This window comes from Euleptes europaea, chromosome 12, assembly GCF_029931775.1.
Source record: "Euleptes europaea isolate rEulEur1 chromosome 12, rEulEur1.hap1, whole genome shotgun sequence".
In the NCBI taxonomy this organism is placed as follows: Eukaryota; Metazoa; Chordata; class Lepidosauria; order Squamata; family Sphaerodactylidae; genus Euleptes; species Euleptes europaea.
The window spans coordinates 65,201,356-65,225,044 of NC_079323.1; the positions used below are offsets into that span (position 1 = coordinate 65,201,356).

Sequence of the window (23,689 nt, forward strand, 5' to 3'; positions counted from 1 at the left end):
GAGTAAAAAATAATAAATGACATTTATATAAATCAAATGAGGAAAAGCAGCATAAATACATGAGATAGGAAGATACAGGCCAGTGGCTATTGCTAAGATTTCCCATCACTGGCCCCTAAAAATTCATGTTTTCTGTGTTATTGAACGGCCTTCTTGAATCAGACCATCCAGAGCAGCACTACATCCCCAACAGCAGACAGCCAGAGGCATTCCTGAGATGCTCACAAGCAGAAAGTGATAGCCTCCTATTTATTCATTCTCAATGTCTGCCACATGTAGGTAACTCTATAACCAAACAGAGGTTTTATTAGCTGGTAGGATTTCCTTTCTGTTCATAAGCCTCTTGTGCAGTGCAATCCTAAGCAGATCTTCTCAGGATCCCTCTGAAGACTACTTAATGGGGCTTAATGTCAGGAAAATTTTCTTAAGATTCTACTGCTGAACACCTACAAGTGTTCTAGCTCTAGCTTTCCATATCCTGCAGGGGGAAGATTTGAGGAAAATCACACATCCAGCACGTAACTTGTACACATACAAGAAGAAACAGTTTTAAAAATGTGAAATAGGTAGGCAGGATAAACCATACATTATTTTAAAACATTTTTTATTTAAATATTAAATAAAACACAACTAATAATTTGGTATACATCTCTCATTCAACACAGTAAAATGTTCAGGTATGGTAAAAAATAAAAACTATACATATTAATTAAACCAATCACACAGTGTTTTTAAATAATCTATTGCACTGCAATCTGCAGAAGGAACTCTACCTCCAAAAAAAGAACAACACACAAACCCTGAAATGTTGAAAGTGATCTTTCTCTATTTTGGAATAGTTTCAAAGCATTTTTCTATATCAACTGGAAAATGGAAGGGAAAGGATTCACTGAAAGTAAAGTGCTTTTCATTGCTCAGAACAAGAAACAGACATTGTTTTTGTGGCCACTTGATCTATGACACTTGGGAAAAAATCAGACAGAAAAGGGGGAAAGGAGACAGTTGTTAAAAAGTATGTGTGCTACTTTATGAAAATGAAGGCAACATCGCTGCTTAGTGACGATCTTGCCTCACTCATTTTTTGTCTCTCCTGCTAACCACAAAACAAGCCAGAAACCTTTGGTGCTTCCTCTGCTCAAAAGGCACCAGTCAGAGAGAATGAGATAATTTGCTTTCACCTTGAAGATCCCAGACTACGTAGCAGCAGCATCAAGCTGAAGACACATCAATATTGATGCTGTACATAAAGAGGTTGAAGAACCACAGACAGAGCCACACAGCATTATCGCCTATTTTCCCCCTCCCCAACCCACCCAACAGACAGACAGTCTTTGGCTTATTTGCTTAAAAAATATCTTTTGTTTTAAAAAAACATATATAACACTGCAAGCTGCAAGAAGCAGTAGTAACTTTAAGGCATCCCTGTGTTACATTTAAAGAAATGGGTCCTTAAAGTGTTAGACAGAATTAAGCTGGTTTTAAACATCAGAACGGTATTTTTGGGCCAAGCTGGCTCACTACTTGCTCACCTACTACAGAAATGTGACCTCCCTCCTCCTCCTCCACCACTTAGCAAACAGCTGGAAGATCAAAGGAGGTCACACTGTGTTCTCTCCCTCACCCCTGTGATGTCCAGGCCTGGCTTCCATTGTCACCAATGGAAGCCATTCTCTGGTCAGAGGGAGCCAATGCAAGGAAACGATCAAAGCTTATTTCAGAACCTAATAAGTAGTGTACAGTGTCTTCCATTTCCTATACACATGTGCACATGCTTACACACATATTCAACACACACATAAAAATGCCTTTAAAAAACATCTATTTGTATGCAAAACAAAACCCAGAACTTGCGGTATCTGTTTATCTAGCTTGTTCATAAAAAGACTATATCTGTTTAGTATCATCTTGTGCTATTCTATTCCTTTCAATCGTCAGTATAGTTGTCAAAACCTCTGAATATTGCACTTTTCCCAATGAGTTGGTTCAGTTTGGACCCTGATAATGAAATGCTTTAAAAAAAAAAAAAAATCTCATTAGCAGCAACAATAAATGTATACAGCACTGGGGAGGAAAACCCATATGCAACCTTAATGCAATGCTAGGGCTTTTGGGGAGGAAAGGTTTTTTAAAAAACAAAAACAAAAAAAACAACACCCTAAAATAACATTCTTTAAAAAGCCTTCCCATCACCACTGCAATAACATGAGTAACACCATGCCAATACATAAAATATTCCTATCATTTCTGAACAAAGGCAACATGAAAGCAATCTGTAGCCTAATAACAGGGAACAACCATCCTAAGAAAGTAAATTAATTACTTAAGATGAGTACAAACTATTTTTAGCTATTACATCTGAGATACTAAGCAAAAAGTTCACATTTTCTCTTAAGGTACAAATGTTTGAGTAGTGGAGGGGGAAAAATATAAGCAGAAGAGGTACAGGTTCCTTTAAAACAAGCAAAAAAAATGCTTTCACCATTCTTCGTCTCTCTCTCTGCATGTTACTTGCCACTTCTGTGCTTTGTGGGTTTTTTTTTTTTTTTTTAAGATAGAGGTAAGCATCTTCACAAATCCGTAAAACAAATATTGTGAATAGGCCGGCTCTGGTCCCTTCCTTGAAAAAGCCATCCCTTGCCATGCCACAACCGCTGACAACCTTAGAAGTCTTGAATAAATTGGCCTGACTTTAATACAGTACCAGAAAAGTGTTCTCCCTGCCCCCGCCCAACCACCCTCATTTCCTGTCGTTATTTTCTTTAAAGGGTTTTTCTTCTGCTTCTCATTATATTTGTTCAGTGCAAGGATTGTTGAAGCCATGAGACATATATATATTGCTTTTTATCAGTTCTATAAAGTTAGGAGCTTCACTGAGCCAAATGGCCTCTTCACATACTTCAAACATTTTATTGCTTCTGAGAGTTATTCAGTCAGTCACCCTTCCTCAGATCTTAGTAAGAGTAGAATTTTGTCCCAAAAGAGATGCATGAATTCAAAGGAACCCTTCTCATTTGACCAAGACGAATTTCCCCATCTGGGCCAAAGTAAGGTCCTCCATTTCACAGTCCCCATGCGGCAAACTGATGGCATCGTAGGCTGGAGATTGCACAGCAAAGTTATTCTGCTGAGAGAACACAGAGGCAATGGGGGATGCGTTGTTGCTGATGTGCAGGTGAGTGTCTAGAAGATGAGCAGCTGAAGACACTGGAGAGATGCCGACACCAAAGAGGTGGGGTTGGAGAAGCTGGGTGTTGCCAAAGGCCAACTCTAATGAGTTCTCGCTTTGCAATTCAGACCGTAGGAGGGAATTGGACGATTTGCTGCCTTTTGTGTCACACAAGACAATGGTGTGTGACTGAGACACCTGAGAAGGCTGTTGACAGGCAGCCTGGTGATGTTGTAACTGAAGCATCCTGAACAGAAGAGTGAAGAAATCATCAGTTAATAGGCCTCCTTATGCTTCTCAAGCAGCATACCCTCTCACGTCATGTAGTGATTGCTAGCTATTAGAATAGGGTTGTCAACCTCCAGGTGGTGGCTGGAGATCTCCCGCTATTACAACTGACCTCCTGGCGACAGAGATCAGATCCCCTGGAGAAAATGGCCACTTTGCCAACTGGACTCTATAGCATTGAAGTCCTTCCTCTTTCCAAACCGCACCCTCCTCAGGCTCCACCCCCAAAATCCCCAGGTATTTCCCAACCTGGAGCTGGCAACCCTATATTAGAAGCAGGTGTCTCCACAAGTCATGACAGTATAGTCAGAATCTAATACAGTCATGAATGTATATACAAATTTCCATTACTTATCCATGGTATTCCACCTCTCTTGTGGGCTGGGACCCTAACCTTGTGCAAACATTCAAACTATACATGTGCTGGGTGGGGGGGAGTAAGGATCATGCTGGCCCATCCCATTCTTCTCTGTGGTGCACTAACATCACCTTATTTCACTTCACCTACTGTTCACAAGTTCAACTTAATGTTTGCATATGTGTAATGCAAACTAACATGGGCTCTATCTCCATGATCTACGCATCACAAAATAAAGGAGTACAGATGGCATGGATTAGGCCAACACACATGTACAGCCCAATGTGCAGAAACCATGAAAAATTTTTTGGAAACGGTGGGTTGCAGTTTGGCCGGTTGGTGTGATGTCCAGCCCGTATCACCATATCATAAGCACTTTTCCCTAAAGCTATGCATAAAACAGAAATCTTTTCTGCATTCAGCAAGAACTCAAGACTTGTACTTTTCCCTACTGTTACAATGGCCAGCACTATACTGGATACATGTTATGTCCAGAGTTGTGCTCTTACCTCTGCTGCTGAAGCACCTCTTCAAGCAGGTTTCTGCTCTCTCTGCTGCCGCCGCTGTCACCATTTCCCCCACTACCGTAAACACAGGCATTTGGCTGAGAATGCTGGAAAGGACTCGTGCCGTTCCGGGCCATCCGAGCAGAAGACGACTGGCAGACTTGGCGAGCAAGTCCTTTGATTTTATTCAGACCCAGAAAACCCTTGGCTCTAGCATTCTTCCGCAGCTGCTGTCTAAATGCCTTCAAGCCTACAGAAAGAAGGGGGGAAAGATTGTACATCCATATACACTACCTGTTAATAGTTTCCTTGGACACAAAATGTCTCTTGTCTCTGACTTTCTACTATACCCTCTTCCCTAAACCAAAGCCAATTTGCAACCTTGAACAAGACACCTCACTGCAAAACGCCACTTCATCTCCAGTGCATCCAATCCCCCGTGCCCCAATCCAAGTTTACAAATCTTAGTTTGGGACTATTCCATGGGTTGCAAAAATAACGCATATTAGGGCTTGTGATAAAGATTGTCAATAAAAAAATTAAGAAGTATAAGAATTGGTTTTTATACCCCAATTTTCTGTACTTTTTTTAAGGAGACTCAAAGCAGCTTACAATTAATTGCCTTCTCTTCCTCCCACCCACCAACAACAGACACCTTGTGAGGTAGGTGGGACTGAGAGCCTTATGAGAGCTGGGACTAGCCCAAGGTCACCCAGCAGGCTTCATGTGTAAGAGTGGGGAAACCAACCCAATTCACCAGATTAGAGTCCGACAGTCTTAATCATTACACCATGCTGTTCTTAGTACTCCATATCTTTGTGCATGTGTGTATGTGCTTGTATACACACACATACCACTGTACTGTTGACACAGCAATAAAAGTATTACCTTGAGTTAATGAGGTATCGGATGCTCTCCTTCCTTCTTGGAAGCTGACAGGCAAGAGCGACGTGCCACCCATGCAGCCCTGAGCCTGCAATACTGGTGTGTCTGACTGAGAAGTTAGAAATGATGATGTGACTCTGGCTGTGCCTGGGTGATCAAGCATGATTTGGTCTTCCAAACAATTGCTCAGAGTCACAGAGCCATCATTTGATGACGAAGTGAGGCAGCTGTCAGAATTTCTTCCTTCTGTGGGGCTTGTGGATGATGAAATCACTATACCTACAAGAAGTTGATATAGAAGAGAACATTCATGAAATCACACATAAAGCAATCAAAACTGCTCAATACCAGTCTCTCCACCTACAGAAAATCTGCCAGTAAACTAAAACCTCAGACAATAAAACCTCACTAACCTAAAACTCTCATTATTGGGGGGGGGGGGGCAACCTACTGCTTATTCCAGGCACTATGGGTCAAATTAAGCACTATCTGGAGTTTTAAAGGGTTTTTAATTGGGTTTTATTGTTTAATTTTAATTACTTTTATTGTTAATGTTTGGTATGTTTGATGATGTTCCCCACCCTGAGCCTGGTCTTGGCCGGGGAGGGCGGGTTATAAATTGAACAAATAAATAAATACCAAAACAACAACACTAACAGCTAATGCCAAACAAACCACCTGAAACTCACAGGGTTCAGTACAGAAAGAAAATTATGGCAGCAGCATAATTTACAAGATATACAATTTTATTGCTAAATCACATGATAAATGCAATGAAGGATTCTTGCTCTAGCCAGTTGAACAGAAATAATTATGATGGTTTTAGTTCTTATAGGAAAAAGGTAAGGGAACTGTCAACACACCTATTCTATCAGACTTTCAAAAACAAAACACATGTTGGAAAATAACTTACTCTCTACAGGAAAAAAAACAAACCATGGGGTCTTCAGATATGTATGAGGCTGTACACATTCTTAAAATTGATGCAGGGGTCCAGCTAGAATAGTTTCTCTGCCCTAGTACATGAGGGACTAAGGAAGTAAAAGGATACAACCTATTAATTGGAGTTTTAAAATGTAATCCCTCTTTTCAGATGTGTACCATAGGGACAGGAAAGTACACGAGCTCCACATAACTCTTTGTGTGCTATATTACAGACTCTACCCTATAAGACTCCTGATGCTCACACTATCATCTATACATGGCACACACAACCACACTGCATGCACTGAGGGAAAGGGAGAGAAATGTCACATTTTGTTAGTGGAACAGCCTTAGACTTGATGTGCTGATAAAATACAATTTTCTCTTCAACAAATGAGATATCTGTGGAAAATGTTATCAGAGATTTAAACAGCTGTTACATGTTTATGGTACATTAAAAATAATAATCTACTAAGGTCCATGGCAGCGAAAAGGCATAAGATCCTAACATTATAACCCTATGCAGAGTTATACTCTGGCCTAAATTCACTGAAATCATTAGGGCGCTTTCACACAGCCCAAATAATGCACTTTCAATCCACTTTCAGTGCACCTTAATGATAGTTTGCAAGTGGATTTTGCCAGTTCACACAGTAAAATCCACCTTCAAAATGCATCGAAAGTGCATTATTTCGGCTGTGTGAAAGTGCCCTTAGACTGCAGTAACTCTGCACAGGATCCCAGTGTGAGTCGAGTAGCACGTTGCTGCTGTTCTCAAGAGGGAATTGCTTTTCTAACCCCCAGTCCATACCCTGCAGCCTTTCCTTCTTGCAGCACTTACATGGTGGCGAGCACTGATAAAAATGAGTTGTGACTTCAGCCAGTGTGTGCCTTCGGCTAGTGTTGGTGGGGAGGTGTACTGGGTTGAAGGCTTTAATTTCCTCCTCCAGTTCCTTGTCCTGCCTGACTTCTTCGCTGATGGTGGTTTCAAGCAAGCTGTTTGGAGAGATGGATCGATTCCTAAAGAGACTGTTGAAGTTTGGATCCACAGGAAAGAACACAGGCTGAAAGGTCAAAGATACAGGAAGTAATGGAGTGCATGCGTTTGCTTCTTCCTTGCGTCCCCTTTTAGAACAACCCCCTCACTATCCATCCAGCTCCTTTGCCCATCTATGACATATATCCCCAAGACAGTTATGCAACTATAAAACTGAGAAGAGATGGATATTTAAATTACTCTGGACTCGGCTGTCCCACAATGACCAGCCCCCAACTTTCCCCAATCAAATGCATGATGATGATAGGAATACCAACCTGAAATGGGTTGCTGATGTCACAATCCATTTCTGCCTGCAATGGTGATTGAATCAGATTCTGAGGATGCTGGTAGAGCAGAGACGATCTCAACGTCTCACTGGCGAGACTGTCCTGAGGCAACTAAAGGCGAAAGGGATTAAAAAAATTGCTATTCAGACAGAAACAAATACGCAGTTTGAAATGATGCACAGTACAGAACAACATGCAAAGATTAATTACAAAGACACACTCACAGGGTGTGTTTACATTTCAGGAAAGTAATATAGAGGGACGGAACTTAGCTTATGGTGACAAAGGATGGAATAGAGCTTAAGGGAGTTAATGCTGAACAATCATAGATTTATTACAGCAGAATTGTGGGGTTCAAGTTTGTAGTAAAACAAGTTTTCTTCCAATGCAGAAATAAGGCACAAGGGATTGCACACACATACATTCCCTATATCCAGCTGAAAAAATGCTTTCCAGCCAGCAGACTAAAAGTCATAAAAAACATAAGCAATTCTACTCGGAGCAGAACTGCATTAAAACAATTATCATTGTTATATTTTTTTCCTTTCCCTTGGTACAATTGCCTTAATTGTCCCAAATGTAAATAAGATAACGATATGATTTTTTCCTTTAATCTTTGTCTTTTCTATATTGTTTTTATACTCTTAAAAAAAATCCAAGAAAAAAACAAACAAAGACGAAAAATAGGACATGACTTTATGAATGGTAACATATAATTTTACCTCAACATTGCTGAAGTCTGAGCTCCGTGGCCTTTGCTGACGGCCATTTACTGGACGATTCGACATCTGATTGCTTCTGTACTCTTTGAGGCGCTCCAAAAGAAGGTAATAAATTGCAGCAAAATGGTTGTAGCTGCTATTTTGTAGGGACTGGAGTAGACAGAACAAAGAGACACATCTGGGTTCAAAATAAGAACTGCTACCTCTTGACTAAAGGTTGTAAACCTAGAATCGTTTACTTGAAAGTAAGCTGCCCTGAAAAGTAGTAGACAAACTTTCATATAACACATTTAAGCTCATAGCATAAGTAAGGGATTAATACAGACGGATTAAGAAGGGACTAAAAGTCCAGTGTGAGACAGCTAGGTGGTGTGCTCTGGGCAGTTTACAGACTGTGAGCATTTACACAGGCACTTTTAGAACTAAGAATATTCTCATCTCACACACTGTATTGTTTTCTGCCAGCTTTGGCAGTACTTCATCATTTCCAAATATATTCTACTGAGTTACACTGAAATATTTCAGTACAACTGTCCTCAAGTGGATCTTTTTCTTTATTTGAAATCTGAGCATCAAATACACTATTCTTTCCTAGAAAACAGTCACTAAGCTTGTATAAGAGGCAAGCATTTCTCAGTCTCTGCACAACCAGTCGAAGACTCACCTCAACTGTTCTCTTTCTGTCAATGCCAAGACTGTGCATAATCCCAAGGACCAGTTCATTGTAGTCACCCAGGTTGGAATTGTAGTTTTGTATGGAGAATGATAAAGATTGCTGCTGCTGAAGAGAAGGATCTGCCTGCATCCATTTGTGCTGTTTTATTTGTGCAATTGTGATTCGTTTTGTAGGGTCCACCACCAGCATCCGTCGAATGAGCGTTTCACAGTCTAGTGTTTGTTTGAAGAACAAGCACAAAAGACACACGTGATGACAGAGGCAAGAGACAAGAGATGCCTTCGACTAGAGGTCAGCATTTAATTCTCTCAGCCCCATAAAGAGAAACAAGGACAGTTTAACCTTGTTTTTGGGTCTCTGTTACCAGAACAGTTACAAAATACCCTGCTTCTTGAGAGCAAAAGCAAGAAAAAGGCAATTGAGGTACTACAGTGAACTGAGTATTTTTGTCCTTGACAGAAGACTCCCCTTTTAACAACTAAGAAGGAATTTTTAACATGTTTTAAATATATACTCTAGCTTTGTTTAAAGACCATTTCTCTAAAAAATAAAGTAACAATTACTTCTATAGCCAAATCTCCTTTTTTTCCAACACTGTTGTGTATAAGACATTTTCTTTTCCATGTAAAAAGGCACAACCTGGAGTTAATGAATTCTTCTAGATACCCAATACTAGGGCTGTCGATTCGGTTTGGGACGAACCAAAAAACAGCTGAATTTCCCCCGATTCGGTGGGTTTTTGGTTCGGATTGAACCGAACTCAAAAAAGGTGGGAAAACAGGGAGCCGAATTCGGCAAGTTCAGGGTGTTCGCGAATAAATTCGGCAAATTCGGCTCCCCATTTTCCGGCTCTTTAAACAGACCTGCGCCTTCCAGCTGGAAGGCGCGCGGGGGGCTCTTTAAACAGATCTGTGCCTCCCGATCTCTTTAAAAAGCCCCCCGAGCGCCTTCACGGGGCTTCCATGAAGGCGCGCGGGGGGCTCTTTAAGGAGATCTGCGCCTCATCTGTTTAAAGAGCCCCCCGCGCGCCTTCAGGGAAGCCCCATAAAGGCCCGCGGGGGGCGAATTTCCCCCCGAATTCCGGATCTCGCGCCGAAGTTTGCGGATCCGAAGCGGGGGAGTTCGGACTTCGGCACGTCCCGAATTTAAACAGGCCGAATTTTGCCGAAGCCGAACTTTCCCGAATTTTTTTTTCCAACAGCCCTACCCAATACGCTACTTAACAGTTGTAAGTTATTGGCATAGAAAATACAATTAAAAAACAACAAAAATCAAACAAGTTCTATCATCAGAAAGATGAATAAAACACACCTTGAGACATGAAGTAGGGAATGCGGAATCGTCCCTCAAGCACTCTTTGTCTTAGAGTTGGTAAATTAGGTCCATCAAATGGCAGAGAGCCACAAACAAGAACGTACAACACCACACCAAGGCTCTGTCAATAAAGAGCACAATATGTAACTGACTGAAAAACAGCCAGCGGAGCCTCTTAAGTACCATCACTCTGGAACACCTTTACAATTTTAGTAAGGTAGTATATAGCCTAAAACCTACCCATATATCAAGATGAGGACCTTCATATTCCTTTCCTTCAAAAACCTCCGGGGCTGCATAGGGTGGGCTTCCGCACCATGTGGAGAGAGGCTCACCAGTTTTGTAGAAATTTCCAAACCCGAAGTCTGTAAGGAAAGATGAAAACCTGGAATTTAACACTGGTTATTTGTCTTTTAGAAATGGACTGATAATTAAATCAAGCAAGGGCATTTCAGGGGATGCTACGTGACATCACACACTTACTTTCCAGTAAAGTCTATTCTGCTAAATGTAATCATAAACCTAGGCTCCTTCATTCAGCTTTTCCAAAAACATTTTAAAGTCTTTTTTTTACTGGGGCACCACACAAAAACTGGAGCAATGCCGTATTTTGTAGCACCAGCGCAACCACTGCTCACCTGCAAGCTTGATGTTCATGTTAGCATCTAATAGCAGGTTCTCTGTCTTGAGGTCTCTGTGTACTATGTGATGACTGTGGCAATATTCTACCGCTGAAAGGATCTGCCAGAACTTCTTTCGAGCTTCGCTCTCACTCAGGTGCCCATGAGAAGTCAAGAGATCTGCCAGACACAATGACAAAAGGTCCAAAATGAAATGCCTGGGATGGACTTCTCATTTTCCTTGACCTTTATCTCGATTGAGTAATATTCAGCACTTTGGTACTGTGATCATTTACTCTGACTTTAAACACTCAAGCATTAGGATGTAAATCTTCAGCTTTCTTATTCTTCTAAATAATAACATCCCCAGTATCACAAGCTTCAGCTAATGTCCCACCTTTCAGGCTGTACCAGATATATACCATGACTGTTCCTCTTGAAAATGCTGATAATCCAAATACTTAAATACTTAAATGGTAAAAAGAATGTCAGAGAGAATGTCAACTGCTCACTGTCCATAATGAGAACTCACCGAACATTTCTCCGTTTTTTGCAAATTCTGTCACAATGTAAAGCATATCTTTTGTCTCCATAACCTGAGGAAGGAGAGAGAGAGAAAAATTCAAAGATACAGACCTCTGAGTTGTATTTACATTCAAAACTATATTTAAACATTTCTGTACTGCATCAAAGTCCACAACTCCTGCAGCATGCGCCATTTGTGTTTGCATCAAAGTCATTATTCCTTCATCACAGAAGTCTATCCAATAAACAAGAATTACTCAGAATAACTATATTTCCCCTCAAAATTGCCATTAAAAATAGCAATCTGGTGCAGATATCCTTCTGGGTCCATGTATAGAAACATTTAGCTGTTAGTTGATAAATTTTAATTTCTTATTTTTACTTTACAATAACAGCTAGTTTAGCATATCTGGGTACACACTTTAAAAAGTTTAGAATATGGTTTATGATTTCAGAGCATGCAACAAAAAGCAAGTAAAAGCTACCCAAACACCCCATTCACACTTGGCATTTTAGAGGCTTATTTACTCTGTAAGATGCTAACTAGCCTGTCAGTCCATCTGCTTGTGCAACAGCATTTCTCAATATACACCAATAACTGAGTGTTAATTTGTGACTGCTACATTTATTTACTTCTAAACTTGTAACCATTTGCAAAAAACTTTTAGAAATGTCTGATGAAACAGTTTTTTTAAAGTATTCTACAGATTTTGAGGGGGAGGTGACATATTTCACCACCACAGGTAACTGTCCTGTCGTTCATCTTCAAACCATATATATAAAAACATCCACCATAAACCACAAAGGAGACTCACAAAAGATTAAGAACCAAAATTATGTCAGTGTTGCTGTTGAAACTGGGATTTCCAGCATTCTGTAAGGAAATCTGAGTCTCAAAGGCAAGAAAGGGAGCTCTCATCCCACATAAACGTAAAGTGAAACGTTAAGTTAAAAAAATTAAGTGACAGAAATAAATAAATCATTTTTAAATTCCAATTGGATTAAAATTAGACATTGCTGTTCAAATTGTCAACAACACTCCTCCACCCCAAATTGGCATTTCACCTAATTCCTACTACTCAGATTTCTCCAAAAGGAGCATCAAACGTAGACATCAATCAACAAGAATATAAAACTAAGTTGCAAGATAAACACAAAGCTGTAAGATAATACTCCTCTTGTTCAGTTAAATAGCCTGATTTAACAAGAAAGAGATTTTAAAATATTTTCAAATCCTTAAAATACTACTTTGGTCCACACTATTCTGTGCAAATAAAATGAACAGAAATTATGAATCCTGTACCACCATGCTGGCAAACTGGTGACAACTGGACACAAACGTATATTGTTATACATTTGCAAATGAGAATGTGATCTTTAACAGTAATGTCTCCACATTAACAATTGGCTCTTCTAGTTTCCATATTAAGCATTGCCCCAAAAAAGCCAGGAAGCACATCTTATGATGTTAACTGATACCTCACATTGAACTTTAGATCTGCTGTGACGTATCACCTTTGCCTTAAAACCACATAGTACTATTTAAGATGATTAAACAAAACTTCCACTGAAAACTAATTAGATACATTTAGAATTTGTTACATCAACCTTGATTGGCAGATGACTGCAATCTCATTTTCATCACAGTACATTAACATGTGTTTTCTGAAGTTTCTAAAACTCAAAATGAAACGGAAACATCCAAGTAACAGCCTGATCCTAATTATGTTTTCTCAGACATGATTTTAATGTGACTTATTTCAAGTCAGCACTGTGAAAAATTCTGCATTATAACCAGCAAGGTATTTTCACAGGTAAAGTCAGTGTAAAGACATAAGAAGGAGTCTTAATACAGAATTCACCTCCTACGCTTGCAAATTTACACTCACATTCAAATTATTTGTAGCTATCTCTAAATCAGTTCTGATCAAATACAACATGCTTATTAAACATGAAATACACAGTGCCTGATCTATTTGTTTGTGCATTTTAAAGAAGCGTCATGAGCATTCGCCCTGACCTGGATGGCCCAGGTTAACCTGATCTCGTCAGATCTCTAGAAGCTAAGCAGGGTCAACCCTAGTTAATGCTTGGATGGGTCACCGTAAGTCAGCTGCAACTAGACGGCACTATCCACCACCACCAATGAGCATTCTCTCCTGTTCCAACCATGTTCACTTTAAGATCATGAACAGCCAAAGCCATAAGGATAATTCTAACAGGCAGATAATGGTCAGAAGTGATTTCTTACCTGATATAGCTTAATAATATGAGGGTGATTCAAAAGTTTCATTATCTGAACTTCACGATAGATTTTCTCCAAATTGCTTGGATCTAACCGTGTTTTGTCTATAATTTTTATTGCAACCTGCAGATTCAAGACAACAAACCCAGAACCTTTGTAAAATACATTCTTGTGTTACTGCACAATATACCAACACATCAAAAAAATAACTGTTGTAAAAAATTAATGCCATTTGGGAGAAGATATACAAGTTGCAAAAAATTCCTCTTAGAGGACTACATGCCGCATCATATACACTAAATGCAAAAGAACTCCAAACACTGATCTTAAAAGTTTCTTGAATATCTACATCATCAGAATAACTGGGGCCTGCTTACAAATGAATGCATTTGCAACACAACAGAAAGGTCTTCATAGGAGTAAACTGTAATACATTCAACTGGACTTATTCCCTAGTAAGCTGCGCTTAGGGCAGGAATTTGCCAATCAGGATGCTGGTTCCTTTGACAACTATTCCAGAAACTCCAGTTTATATTCCTCAAGTTGTACTACACAGCTTTATGGAAAATTCACTTTTGTCTGATTTACTAAAGTCATCAAAAGTGAAATCCACTCTAGTGAAAGACTTCACATGTAACTCACCAGTGCTGCTGCCTATTCTGTGTGTACTGCTCCAATTAGTCCCTCTTCATTTGAATTATTTATTTCACAGTTGTGCAAACCAAAAACTTCACAGAACAATATCCTCAACTCTTTATCCTGGACTTCCCAAAGCAATCAAAGCTGTAGACATCACACCCACCTGCGTTTTGGTCACTCTGTGCCGAGCCAGTTTCACTACAGCAAAATTGCCTTTGCCCAAGGTCCTCTCAATATCATAGAATCCAACTCGAAGAGGCCTCTGCTGGCCTTGGTTGGAGGTGGGGACAGCGGTATAATCTGACATGATCACCATGGCGAGACTTTGTTGGGTGGCGAACGCTGCGTAGAAGTACTTATACACACCCGTTCCTCTTCAACGGCTGAAATTCTGTACCTGTAAGAAGACAAGCAAAATCCCATGGAGATTGGTGGAAATGTGTGCCCTCCAAAGCCCCAACCAAACCCCTCCAGCTTGGGAAGCGGGGCCCCAAGAACTTAGACTGAGAAAATTATTACCGATAATCTGACTTTCTCCTTGGGTCTCATGCAGGAGAAAGTTTTAAAAAACAGACCTCTGACAGAAAAACGTCCCCCAGGGCCTTTAAAACTTACAAACGGGAAATATTCAGGATTTGTTCCTGCCGAACAGAACGGTCGGAGAAGAAACGAGCCCGGAAAGGTCTGGGTGAGGGGCGCGGGCCTTTCCGGGGGCTAAAGGGTCCCCCGAGGGGCCCCACCCCGCATCGGCCGCGCACCGCGCCGGGCCCGCTGAAAGGAGCGGCTCTTTCGCCCCTCAGGCAGGGGCCGCGGCGGCGCCTCCGAGCTCCCTCAGGAGAGCGGCAAACACCTCAGGCATGCCAGGCGGAACTTCTGCCCCGGACAACGGGCCCCGTCCCCGGGCCCAGCCGCACTCGGAGCGTCGGGGGTACCTGGCGCTGGGAGGGCCGCCGGGCCGGCTGCTGCTGCTGCTGCCGCCGCCTCCGCCAGGCGCGCTGCTTGCTGCTCTGGGCCCACGCCGCTGCCTCGGCCGCCAGCGGGCTCTGCGTGCGCGTGTGCGTGTGCGCGCGCAGAGGCCACAGGAACTGGCGGGAAGCCCTTCCCCCCCCCCGCCTACCCCGCAAACCGAGACAGACCTATTGACGTCACTTTGACGCCAGAGCGACGCGCGGCCAAGCTCGAGGCTGAAGGAGAGAGAGAGAGCCGTTGCCAAGAGACGGCCTGCTCTGACGCGCGCCCAGACGGGCCCCGTCGCCCTGGAGATCGGGAGGGCGAGGTGACGTTCGTGCCAAGCGCGATGGGAGGGGGGGGAGAGAGAGAGAGAGGGAGAGAGGAGCAGCCCCTCCTCGCGCGATCCGTCACGTGACCGCCTGCTCGCGTTGCAGGGCTCGGCCGGCGCGGCTTAACTCTTGGCGCGCCGCGGCGCAGCCCGCACCGCCCCCGAGGTCCTCCCGGGAGCCGGAGGAAGGTCGGGGGGCGCCCCCCACTGGCCGGGCTGGGGGCTGCAGCCTCACCGGGCGGGGAAGGGGCGGAAACGCCCGGCCGCTGGAGCCGCCTTTCTTCCCTGGTCCAGCCGGGATGCAGCCGGGATCGAACGCGCGGCCGTGCTTCGAACGTTCCAGCCGGGATCGAACGCGCGGACGTTCTTCCCTGTTCCAGCCAGGATTCAGCCAGGATCGAACGCACGAACGTTGAACGTTCGTGCGTTCGATCCTGGCTGAATCCTGGCTGGAACAGGGAAGAACGTCCGCGCGTTCGATCCTGGCTGAATCCTGGCTGGAACAGGGAAGAACGTCCGCGCGTTCGATCCTGGCTGAATCCTGGCTGGAACAGGGAAGAACGTCCGCGCGTTCGATCCTGGCTGAAAGAACGTCCGCGCGTTCGATCCTGGCTGAAAGAACGTTCGTGCGTTCGATCCTGGCTGAACGTTCTTCGAACGTCCGCGCGTTCGATCCTGGCTGAAAGAACGTTCGTGCGTTCGATCCTGGCTGAACGTTCTTCGAACGTCCGCGCGTTCGATCCCGGCTGCATCCCGGCTGGACCAGGGCAGAAAGGCGGCTCCAGCGGCCGGGCGCGTTTCCGCCCTGTAGGTCTCGTGCCGAAGTCCCGGCACCCGCAGCAGAACCATTACAAACGCCCAGGCAAGATTTCTCGGGATCCTTACCTGGGACGACAATACAAACCAAACTCCAGAGTACGGCGAGGATCAGCAGCGAACTGGGGAAATCTTCGCAGAGGGATTTACCTGTCTGGAATGACTGAAATATATAGCCCATGATAACAGTTTAAAACTGTACGGGAGATATTAGTTTTATGTATCGTGCAGACAAATAGTAAACTTAAAAAAGCTGGCGTGACCTTGACAGCCTGCCCTGGATTCAGTTTCGAGGTCGCCTTGCCACAACTCCTGCAGCATGCGCCATTGATGTTTGCCAAGTTCTTACTCACATTTTACTTGGATGAGTTTGGCAGCACACCATGCGTATGAAGACCTAGTGTAATTTTTCTGAGAGTGGGAAACAATGAAGCAGACTTCAAATTGAGAGTGGCGATATCACCCTAGCCTATGGCATGCCATTTGCGGTGGGATAATGCCTCAGGCAGGAGCTGTGGTTTGGGAGATTTACGATGTACATGCATGTGTAATTCAATTACATGGTTCATGACCTTTGGTGCAACTCTAATCCAGATGTTCTTTTTTGTTTCATTTTGAACTTTTTCTTCTTCCTTTGAACTAGCAGCATAATTACAACAGTGTTTTTTTTAATCAGGGCAGAGGTGAATTGTGCAAAAACACCAACCCCAACAGAAACCTTTTGAGACATGTTTATCAGCATATCTAACAGTGGAACTGGCCTCTGCACAGATAACGTAAGCAGCCAAAGGAGGGGCTCTCCCATTATGCAGGAAAATATAACCGTAAAGTAATCCACTGCCCTTAGTTTGCAAGACCTGAGCAAGGCTGTTAATGATAGGACATTTTGGAGGACATTAATTCATGGGGTCACCGTAAGTTGGAAGCAACTCGATGGCACTTAACACACACAAAGTAACCCAAAGGAAAAAAGCTCTCCCAAAAAATGTAAAAATATGTCAGCAGAAAATCCCAATGAAGTAATATAAAGAAGCATGAAGATACATAAGACTGAGCTGTTTCAGAATCTGCATCCAGATTGCCTTGGCTTACCAGCATAGTATAGTGGTTAGTGTCAGATTAGCAATTAGGAGGCCCAGGGTTGAATCCCCACTTTGTCATGGAAAGTGGGCCAGTCATTCTTTTTCAGACTAAGGTACCTCACAGGATTAGTGTTGGGATAATAAAATGGAGGAATGGAGAACGATGTTGTAAGCTACTTTGAGTCCCTGTTTAGAAAAGTAGAGTATAAGTATCTAAAAATAAATACCATATAGATTCATTCCACTCTCTTCCTGGAAGCTGGACAGTCACCGTGGTTTACAAGGAGAGAGTGTAGGCAACCAACCTTGTGGCATGGTCTTAGCAGACGTTTAGAGTTTGAGCCAGTTGTGCTCAGTGTGCTCGGTGACTCAGCCAGTTGTGCTCAGTGACTCAGTGCCTGCCTCACCCTATTTTCATGAGGGAAGTGATGATATGTACCTTCCTTCTGTAGATCAGTTAACAGTCATAAAGTGCTTAGAGAATCTGATGTGAAATTCCAGGCTAACACTCCTTATTATTATGAAATAAAACTCACTCTTCTCACCAAAGTACTCTGCGCCTAACAAAACAGCATGTACAAGTATAACTGCTGCATGGGAGCTATTAAGGAAGAAATACGTTGTGACAGGCTACATCCTTCCCCTTAAAATACTGGTACTACATAGAACGCTGTACCCCAGCCTGCCTGAAACAAGGCAGCACTTTATTGTAATCCCAAAGGAAAAGGATTTGGTAACCAAGATTGGATTATATTGACTAGTTCAGCACAACCCACACAGAGAGCTCTATTTACTGACTTTAGAAAAATGAGATTTACTCTTAAGTGGCATTTTATAGTTATCTCATGGATTCCACCTGTGGTCTTTTGAAATTCATACCAGGACAGGGTTAATTTGCTTTTCATCAAAAGCCTGTGAGAGTTTGTAATATCCTGGTGCAACATATGAATGTCAGGGTTTACATCTTTAATTATTTCCTTGATATCTAGTTTCCCCTCTTTTTCTGTCTGCCAGAACCTGTTAAACATGAATGCAATTAAGATAGGTCTCTGTCTGTTCCTTGCTCTCTCTAATATATTTGATATAGTTTTATGGTGATATATATTGGCTGCCTCTTTTTGAAATATTCATCCTTTAGGAATGAGTAGGCATAATTATCTTCAATAATGCAACTATATGACCAGTGCGGGCTACATTAGTACATTGTAAGAACCAGTGAGCAATGACGAAGCATTTGTACACTTGAACTGACTGACTACCTGCCATTTTACTTAACCTCTTTCCCTCTTCCCATCCATCCATCTCGCCCCCATGTTAATTAGATAGATTATCTCTACCTGCTGTTTATTATCCCAGCAGAGCATATTATTTATCTCCCACTCCCCCCTTTCATGCCATGCTGGCTATGTGGTTCATCATTCCAGTAGTTATCAGAGAAGCACTAAACCCTTAGGACTCTGCCCCCACTCCTTCACTGGAGCAAAAGTAGTTGAATAGAGGATCCTCTAGATATCCCTCCCAGTAAAAGTCCTATCCTGAAGCCCCCTGAGATGTGCAACCAGGGGAGAGTGGGGACATTCACATCATTAGAACATAAGAAAAGCCCTGCTGGATCAGACCAAGGCCCATCAAGTCCAGCAGTCTGTTCACATAATGGCCAACCACTAGGAAGCCTCTAGGAAGCCCCCAAACAAGACAACTGCAGCAGCACCATCCTGCCTGTGTTCCACAGCACCTAAGATAATAGGCATGCTCCTCTGATCCTGGAGAGAATAGGTATGCAGCATGACTAGTATCCATTTTAACTAGTAGCCATGAATACCCCTTTCCTCCATGAACATGTCCACTCCCCTCTTAAAGCCTTCCAAATTGGCAGCAATCACCACATTTTGGGGTAGGGAGTTCCACAATTTAACTATGCGTTGTGTGAAAAAATACTTCCTTTTATCTGTTTTGAATCTCTCACCCTCCAGCTTCAGTAGATGACCCCGTTCTAGTATTAAGGAAGAGGGAGAAAAACTCCCTGTCCACTCTCTCCAAACCATGCATAATTTTATAGACCTCTATCATGTCTCCCCTCAGCCGCCTTCTTTCCAAGCTAAACAGCCCTAAGTGTTTTAACCGCTCCTCATAAAGCAGTTGCTCTAGTCCCCTAATCATTTTGGTTGCTCTTTTCTACTTTCTCAAGCTCTGTATTAGGTGTGGTGACCAGAACTGTACACAGTATTCCAAGTGTGGTCTCACCATAGATTTGTACAAGGGCAGTATGATATCAGCAGTTTTATTCTCAATTCCTCGTCTAATTATAGCCAGCATGGAATTTGCCTTTTTTACAGCAGCAGCACACTGGGTTGACATCTTCATCGAGCTATCCACTACCACCCCGAGATCCCTTGCTTGGTCTGTCGCTGCCAGCACAGATCCCATCAGTGTATATGTGAAGTTGGGATTTTTTGCCCCAATATGCATCACTTTACACTTACATTGAATCTCGTTTGCCATTTTAATGCCCATTCCTCCAGTATGCTGAGATCCTTCTGGAGCTCTTCACAGTCCGATTTTGTTTTAACCACCCTAAATAATTTGGTGTCATCTGCAAACTTGGCTACTTCACTGTTCAACCCCAACTCCAGGTCATTGATGAACAGGTTGAAAAGCACTGGACCCAACAAAGATCCCCGAGGGACCCCACTGCTCACATCCCGCCATTGTGAGAACTGACCATTGATTTCTACTCTCTGCTTCCTATTTTTCAGCCAGCTCTCAATCCATAAGAGGACTTGTCCTCTTATCCCATGACTATGAAGTTTGCTTAGCAGTCTTTGGTGGGGGACTTTGTCAAAAGCCTTTTGGAAATCCAAATACACAATGGCCACAGGCTCATTCCTGTCCACATGCTTATTGACACTTTCAAAAAACTCTAATAGGTTAGTGTGACAGGACCTACCTTTACAGAAGCCATGTTGGGTTTTGATCAGCAGGCCTTGCCCTTCTGTATGCTTGACAATTCTGTCGTTAACAATGTTTCCCATCAATTTACCTAGAATAGACATTAAGCTAACTGGCCTGTAATTTCCTGGGTCCCCCCTGGAACCTTTTTTTATAAATGGATGATACATTGGCCATTCTCCAGTCGTCTGGTACAGAGGCTGATCGAAGGGACATATTACATATCTTTGTTAGGAGTTCTGCAATTTCCCATTTGAGTTCTTGACGAACTCATTTATACTTCACCTTTCCCCTGAATGGGGAGCCAAAGCAGCTTACATCATTTTCCTCTCCTCCTTTCGGCAGTGGTATTTCATGGAGGAGGGGGGTGGTTGCTCTTTCAACATGAGCTTGCCTCTCCAGGACAACTTTAACCTCAAACGTCAAAGTCATCACAGTTCAGCACAGTACTGGTTTTAATGATGAGTGTGGGGAGGGGGGAGTTGGATTTGGATTGAATTTTTTAGTTATTTTTTAAAAAAATAGGGATTCAGGTTAGTCATATTAGGAAAACAATTGAAAGTTGTTTACATTTGTTCAAGGGAAATACGATTCCTGTTGTAACTCCCTACACCCTCCCAACTGGGATGAAATGCTCAGGGACTATATTTATCTTCCAAAGGACTGCCCTTTCCAATTTTCAGGTAGATAGAAGATACCGTCTTTGTTCTACAGGCATTAAACATTTTTACTTGCAGAGTGGGCACAGGGCATGTACATTGGCATGGCTTTTAGGAGTGTTTGGTGTTTCCCCCCAAAAAATGTAGCATGCAGGTAATCTAATCTAAAACATCCCCCCTTTTACATCAATGTGCTTAATTGATTTCAACATTTTCCTTCCAATTTAGCTGACATCCGCTATCCCAGTACAAGAGAAAATGTGTTTCAAACAGCAGAACAGAGCAACGTGAGCAAGAAAAGAGTAGGAATTGTTCCTTTCTCTAGGGTCTTTTATGCATGGCTGTTTCACTTGTTGTCACCACTCCGATGACTTTGGGTCTTTGTGTTGATTATGCATGCCGTTTCCGACCATCAGAGGTCACCTAGCTCTCCCCCTACGTTTCCCCGTGTTTTGCCTGCATTTTCAAGAGACCTGTTTTATCTCAGATTTGAAAACGTGGGGAAATGCGGGGGGACGGGGACAAGGTGACCTCTGGCAGTCGGAAATGGCATGCATAATCAACACAAAGACCAAAGGGTTTTGCAGGGGTGACCACGAGTGAAACAGCCATGCATAAATGACCTAGAAAAAGATAGGGGGGCGTGCCTATGCTTTGCACATGAAGGGGCATGCTTGCGCATATCCCTCCCCCCATGTCTAATGATTAGATCCTGAATCAGTGGTTCTCTCACAGAGAGAGAGATGATCAAACTCTTAGCTATTGCTGATCCCTTTTGCGTCTCCTAAGTCTCTCTGTGTGTATGTGTTTGTTCATTATTATTGCAGGGGGAGGCTTAATCCTCTGCCTCTACCCTCCTCCAGACTACAGGTAAACCATGTATTATGGTAGGGGTAAGCTATAGCCTCTGCCCCTATTCTCCAAAGTATCCTGCTTGTCTGCCAGTGGGTAGAAGCAAAGCCTTTTCCCCTCAGCCTAGTAACACACCTACAAGAGAACAAAATAGCTCAATGCAAACATAGGACACATGCTTGTCAAAAATCAAAATGCACTCCCAAAGCCTGAGATGTTGCAATGATTGGTGTAGAGTAGAAAGGCTGTACACATAAATGCTAGCTGGGAGGATCCTGTTTGGCGGAAGATCAAGGGCAGGCATACATCTGCAGAGTCACTCCTGCTGTCCCTCCTGCTGGCTGGGAAAATGAACCCAGACTGTAAGGCACCACAGCAATTAGAAGGATTCCAATTTCTCCTGGATGTTAGAAATAATTCTGTTCTGTTGGGGAGCATTCCCAATTGTAATGACGGGTATGGTTCAGATCAGATTTGAGATGCAGCCACACATTGTTGGATATTGTGGTATAGTAGTCATTCACAAGTGGATTTCCCTACACAGACAAGACAATCCAGGAGGTGAATAATTGTCATGATAGTGCAATATCCAATGAGGGGTGGATACAGCCTAGATTAATAATCTGCACATCCCTAAATTTTAATCCTAACCAGATGAATACAATTTTCTTTCCTCTTAGAAGCTGGATCTCAAATACTGGTTCCTTGAACAACTGAATATTCTGATGCCAACACACCAGCTCAGCCAATGTCAGAGCTTCATGGGCCACAAGCAAAATAACAATACAGATTGTTTTTCTACAATGCTATCATTTCACTGAGCATTGTATAAGTATGCAGCAATACTCTCTCACACACACGCACACAGACAATTTTTGTATTATATTTAAATAGATAAACATTTCCATTTAGCATTGCTCAAGAAAAGCTAATTGAAATTCCCTGTTTATTAATTTTTTTGCCATCAGTACTCAAAGAAAACAGCACTGCAATAAATTTATCTGAAAGAAAAGAAAATATTTCCTTATTAATATTCCTTTCTCCATGGTTACAGGCAACCTGGTTTATTGCTGTAGGATTTCTCAGTGACAACTGACATACACTTCTTCATTTAAAAAAAATTATTAAGAGTTTTCCAAATAAGACAAAAGTAAACAAATATAAGCAGAAAAATCAAATCAAGTTTCTTACAATTCTTTTTTCCTCAAAGAAAAATACAATTACTGGACCAGTTTCAGGGCTGGCAGTCAGGGATACTCCTGCTAACTAGAACAGTTCAGTGATAAAGGGAGCTGAAGGAGCCAACTTTGGAGCCCCTGGGTGGAAAGTTTGGGAGACATTTTAGGCAAAAAGTGTCCTTGTCTCACCAGCTTCCACTATTTGCAGTTGGAGAGGAGAATCACAAAACCAAGCATTTGTGCTATATATAGATTTTTAAAGATAACATTTGGAAGAAGGTGAGAACAATGATAAGAAAGGGATGGGGAGGGAGGTTCCCAGGGATGCATTAAAGGAAAAGATAAGGAATGCTGGGGAAGGAGTGCAGTCCTAAGCAGAGTTACATCATTCTAAACCCCTTCTTTAATAGAGTTAAAGTCCTCAGGAGGCTGGGAAGGGGCTGTGATGGCATTGGGGCCCCCTGCAACGGCGTCTGGGCTACTTACACTGCCTTAAGTGGCCCCAACACCGGCGGGGAGGCCCGGACACCAGTCTCCTGGTGCTGCCAAACCACCCTAGGATGCTGATGGGGCCTTCCACCGGCTATGCCGGCGGGGAGAATAGGGAGGCTGTGCCTACTTTTTAGCACGCGCAGCCTCGCTGTTCTCAACTGGTCAAAAAGTCCCATTTTAAAAGAAAA

General features: G+C 42.7%; 1 protein-coding gene across 1 annotated transcript; it reads right to left on the reverse strand.

Moving 5' to 3' along the window:
• Positions 1-2,930: 2,930 nt before the first annotated feature.
• SIK1 (salt inducible kinase 1) lies at positions 2,931-14,516 on the reverse strand. The gene is made up of 13 exons (XM_056858295.1): positions 14,358-14,516; positions 13,562-13,678; positions 11,318-11,381; positions 10,804-10,965; positions 10,406-10,530; positions 10,163-10,286; positions 8,840-9,063; positions 8,176-8,325; positions 7,442-7,564; positions 6,969-7,191; positions 5,207-5,482; positions 4,322-4,568; positions 2,931-3,413 (listed from the first exon to the last, which is right to left on the reverse strand). Exons 1-13 carry the CDS (start codon positions 14,508-14,510, stop codon positions 3,008-3,010), a joined length of 2,394 nt encoding a protein of 797 aa, XP_056714273.1. The 5' UTR covers positions 14,511-14,516; the 3' UTR covers positions 2,931-3,007.
• Between the last annotated feature and the right edge of the window lie 9,173 nt (positions 14,517-23,689).

Coding starts and splice junctions, on each gene's coding strand:
- SIK1 (XM_056858295.1), bottom strand. CDS start 14,510: ATGGTGATCATGTCAGATTATACCGCTGTCCCCACCTCCAACCAAGGC. Junction 9,064..10,162: donor TCCCTACTTCATGTCTCAAG/GTGTGTTTTATT, acceptor AACAAACACTAG/ACTGTGAAACGCTCATTCGA. Junction 7,192..7,441: donor ACATCAGCAACCCATTTCAG/GTTGGTATTCCT, acceptor TTGACCTTTCAG/CCTGTGTTCTTTCCTGTGGA.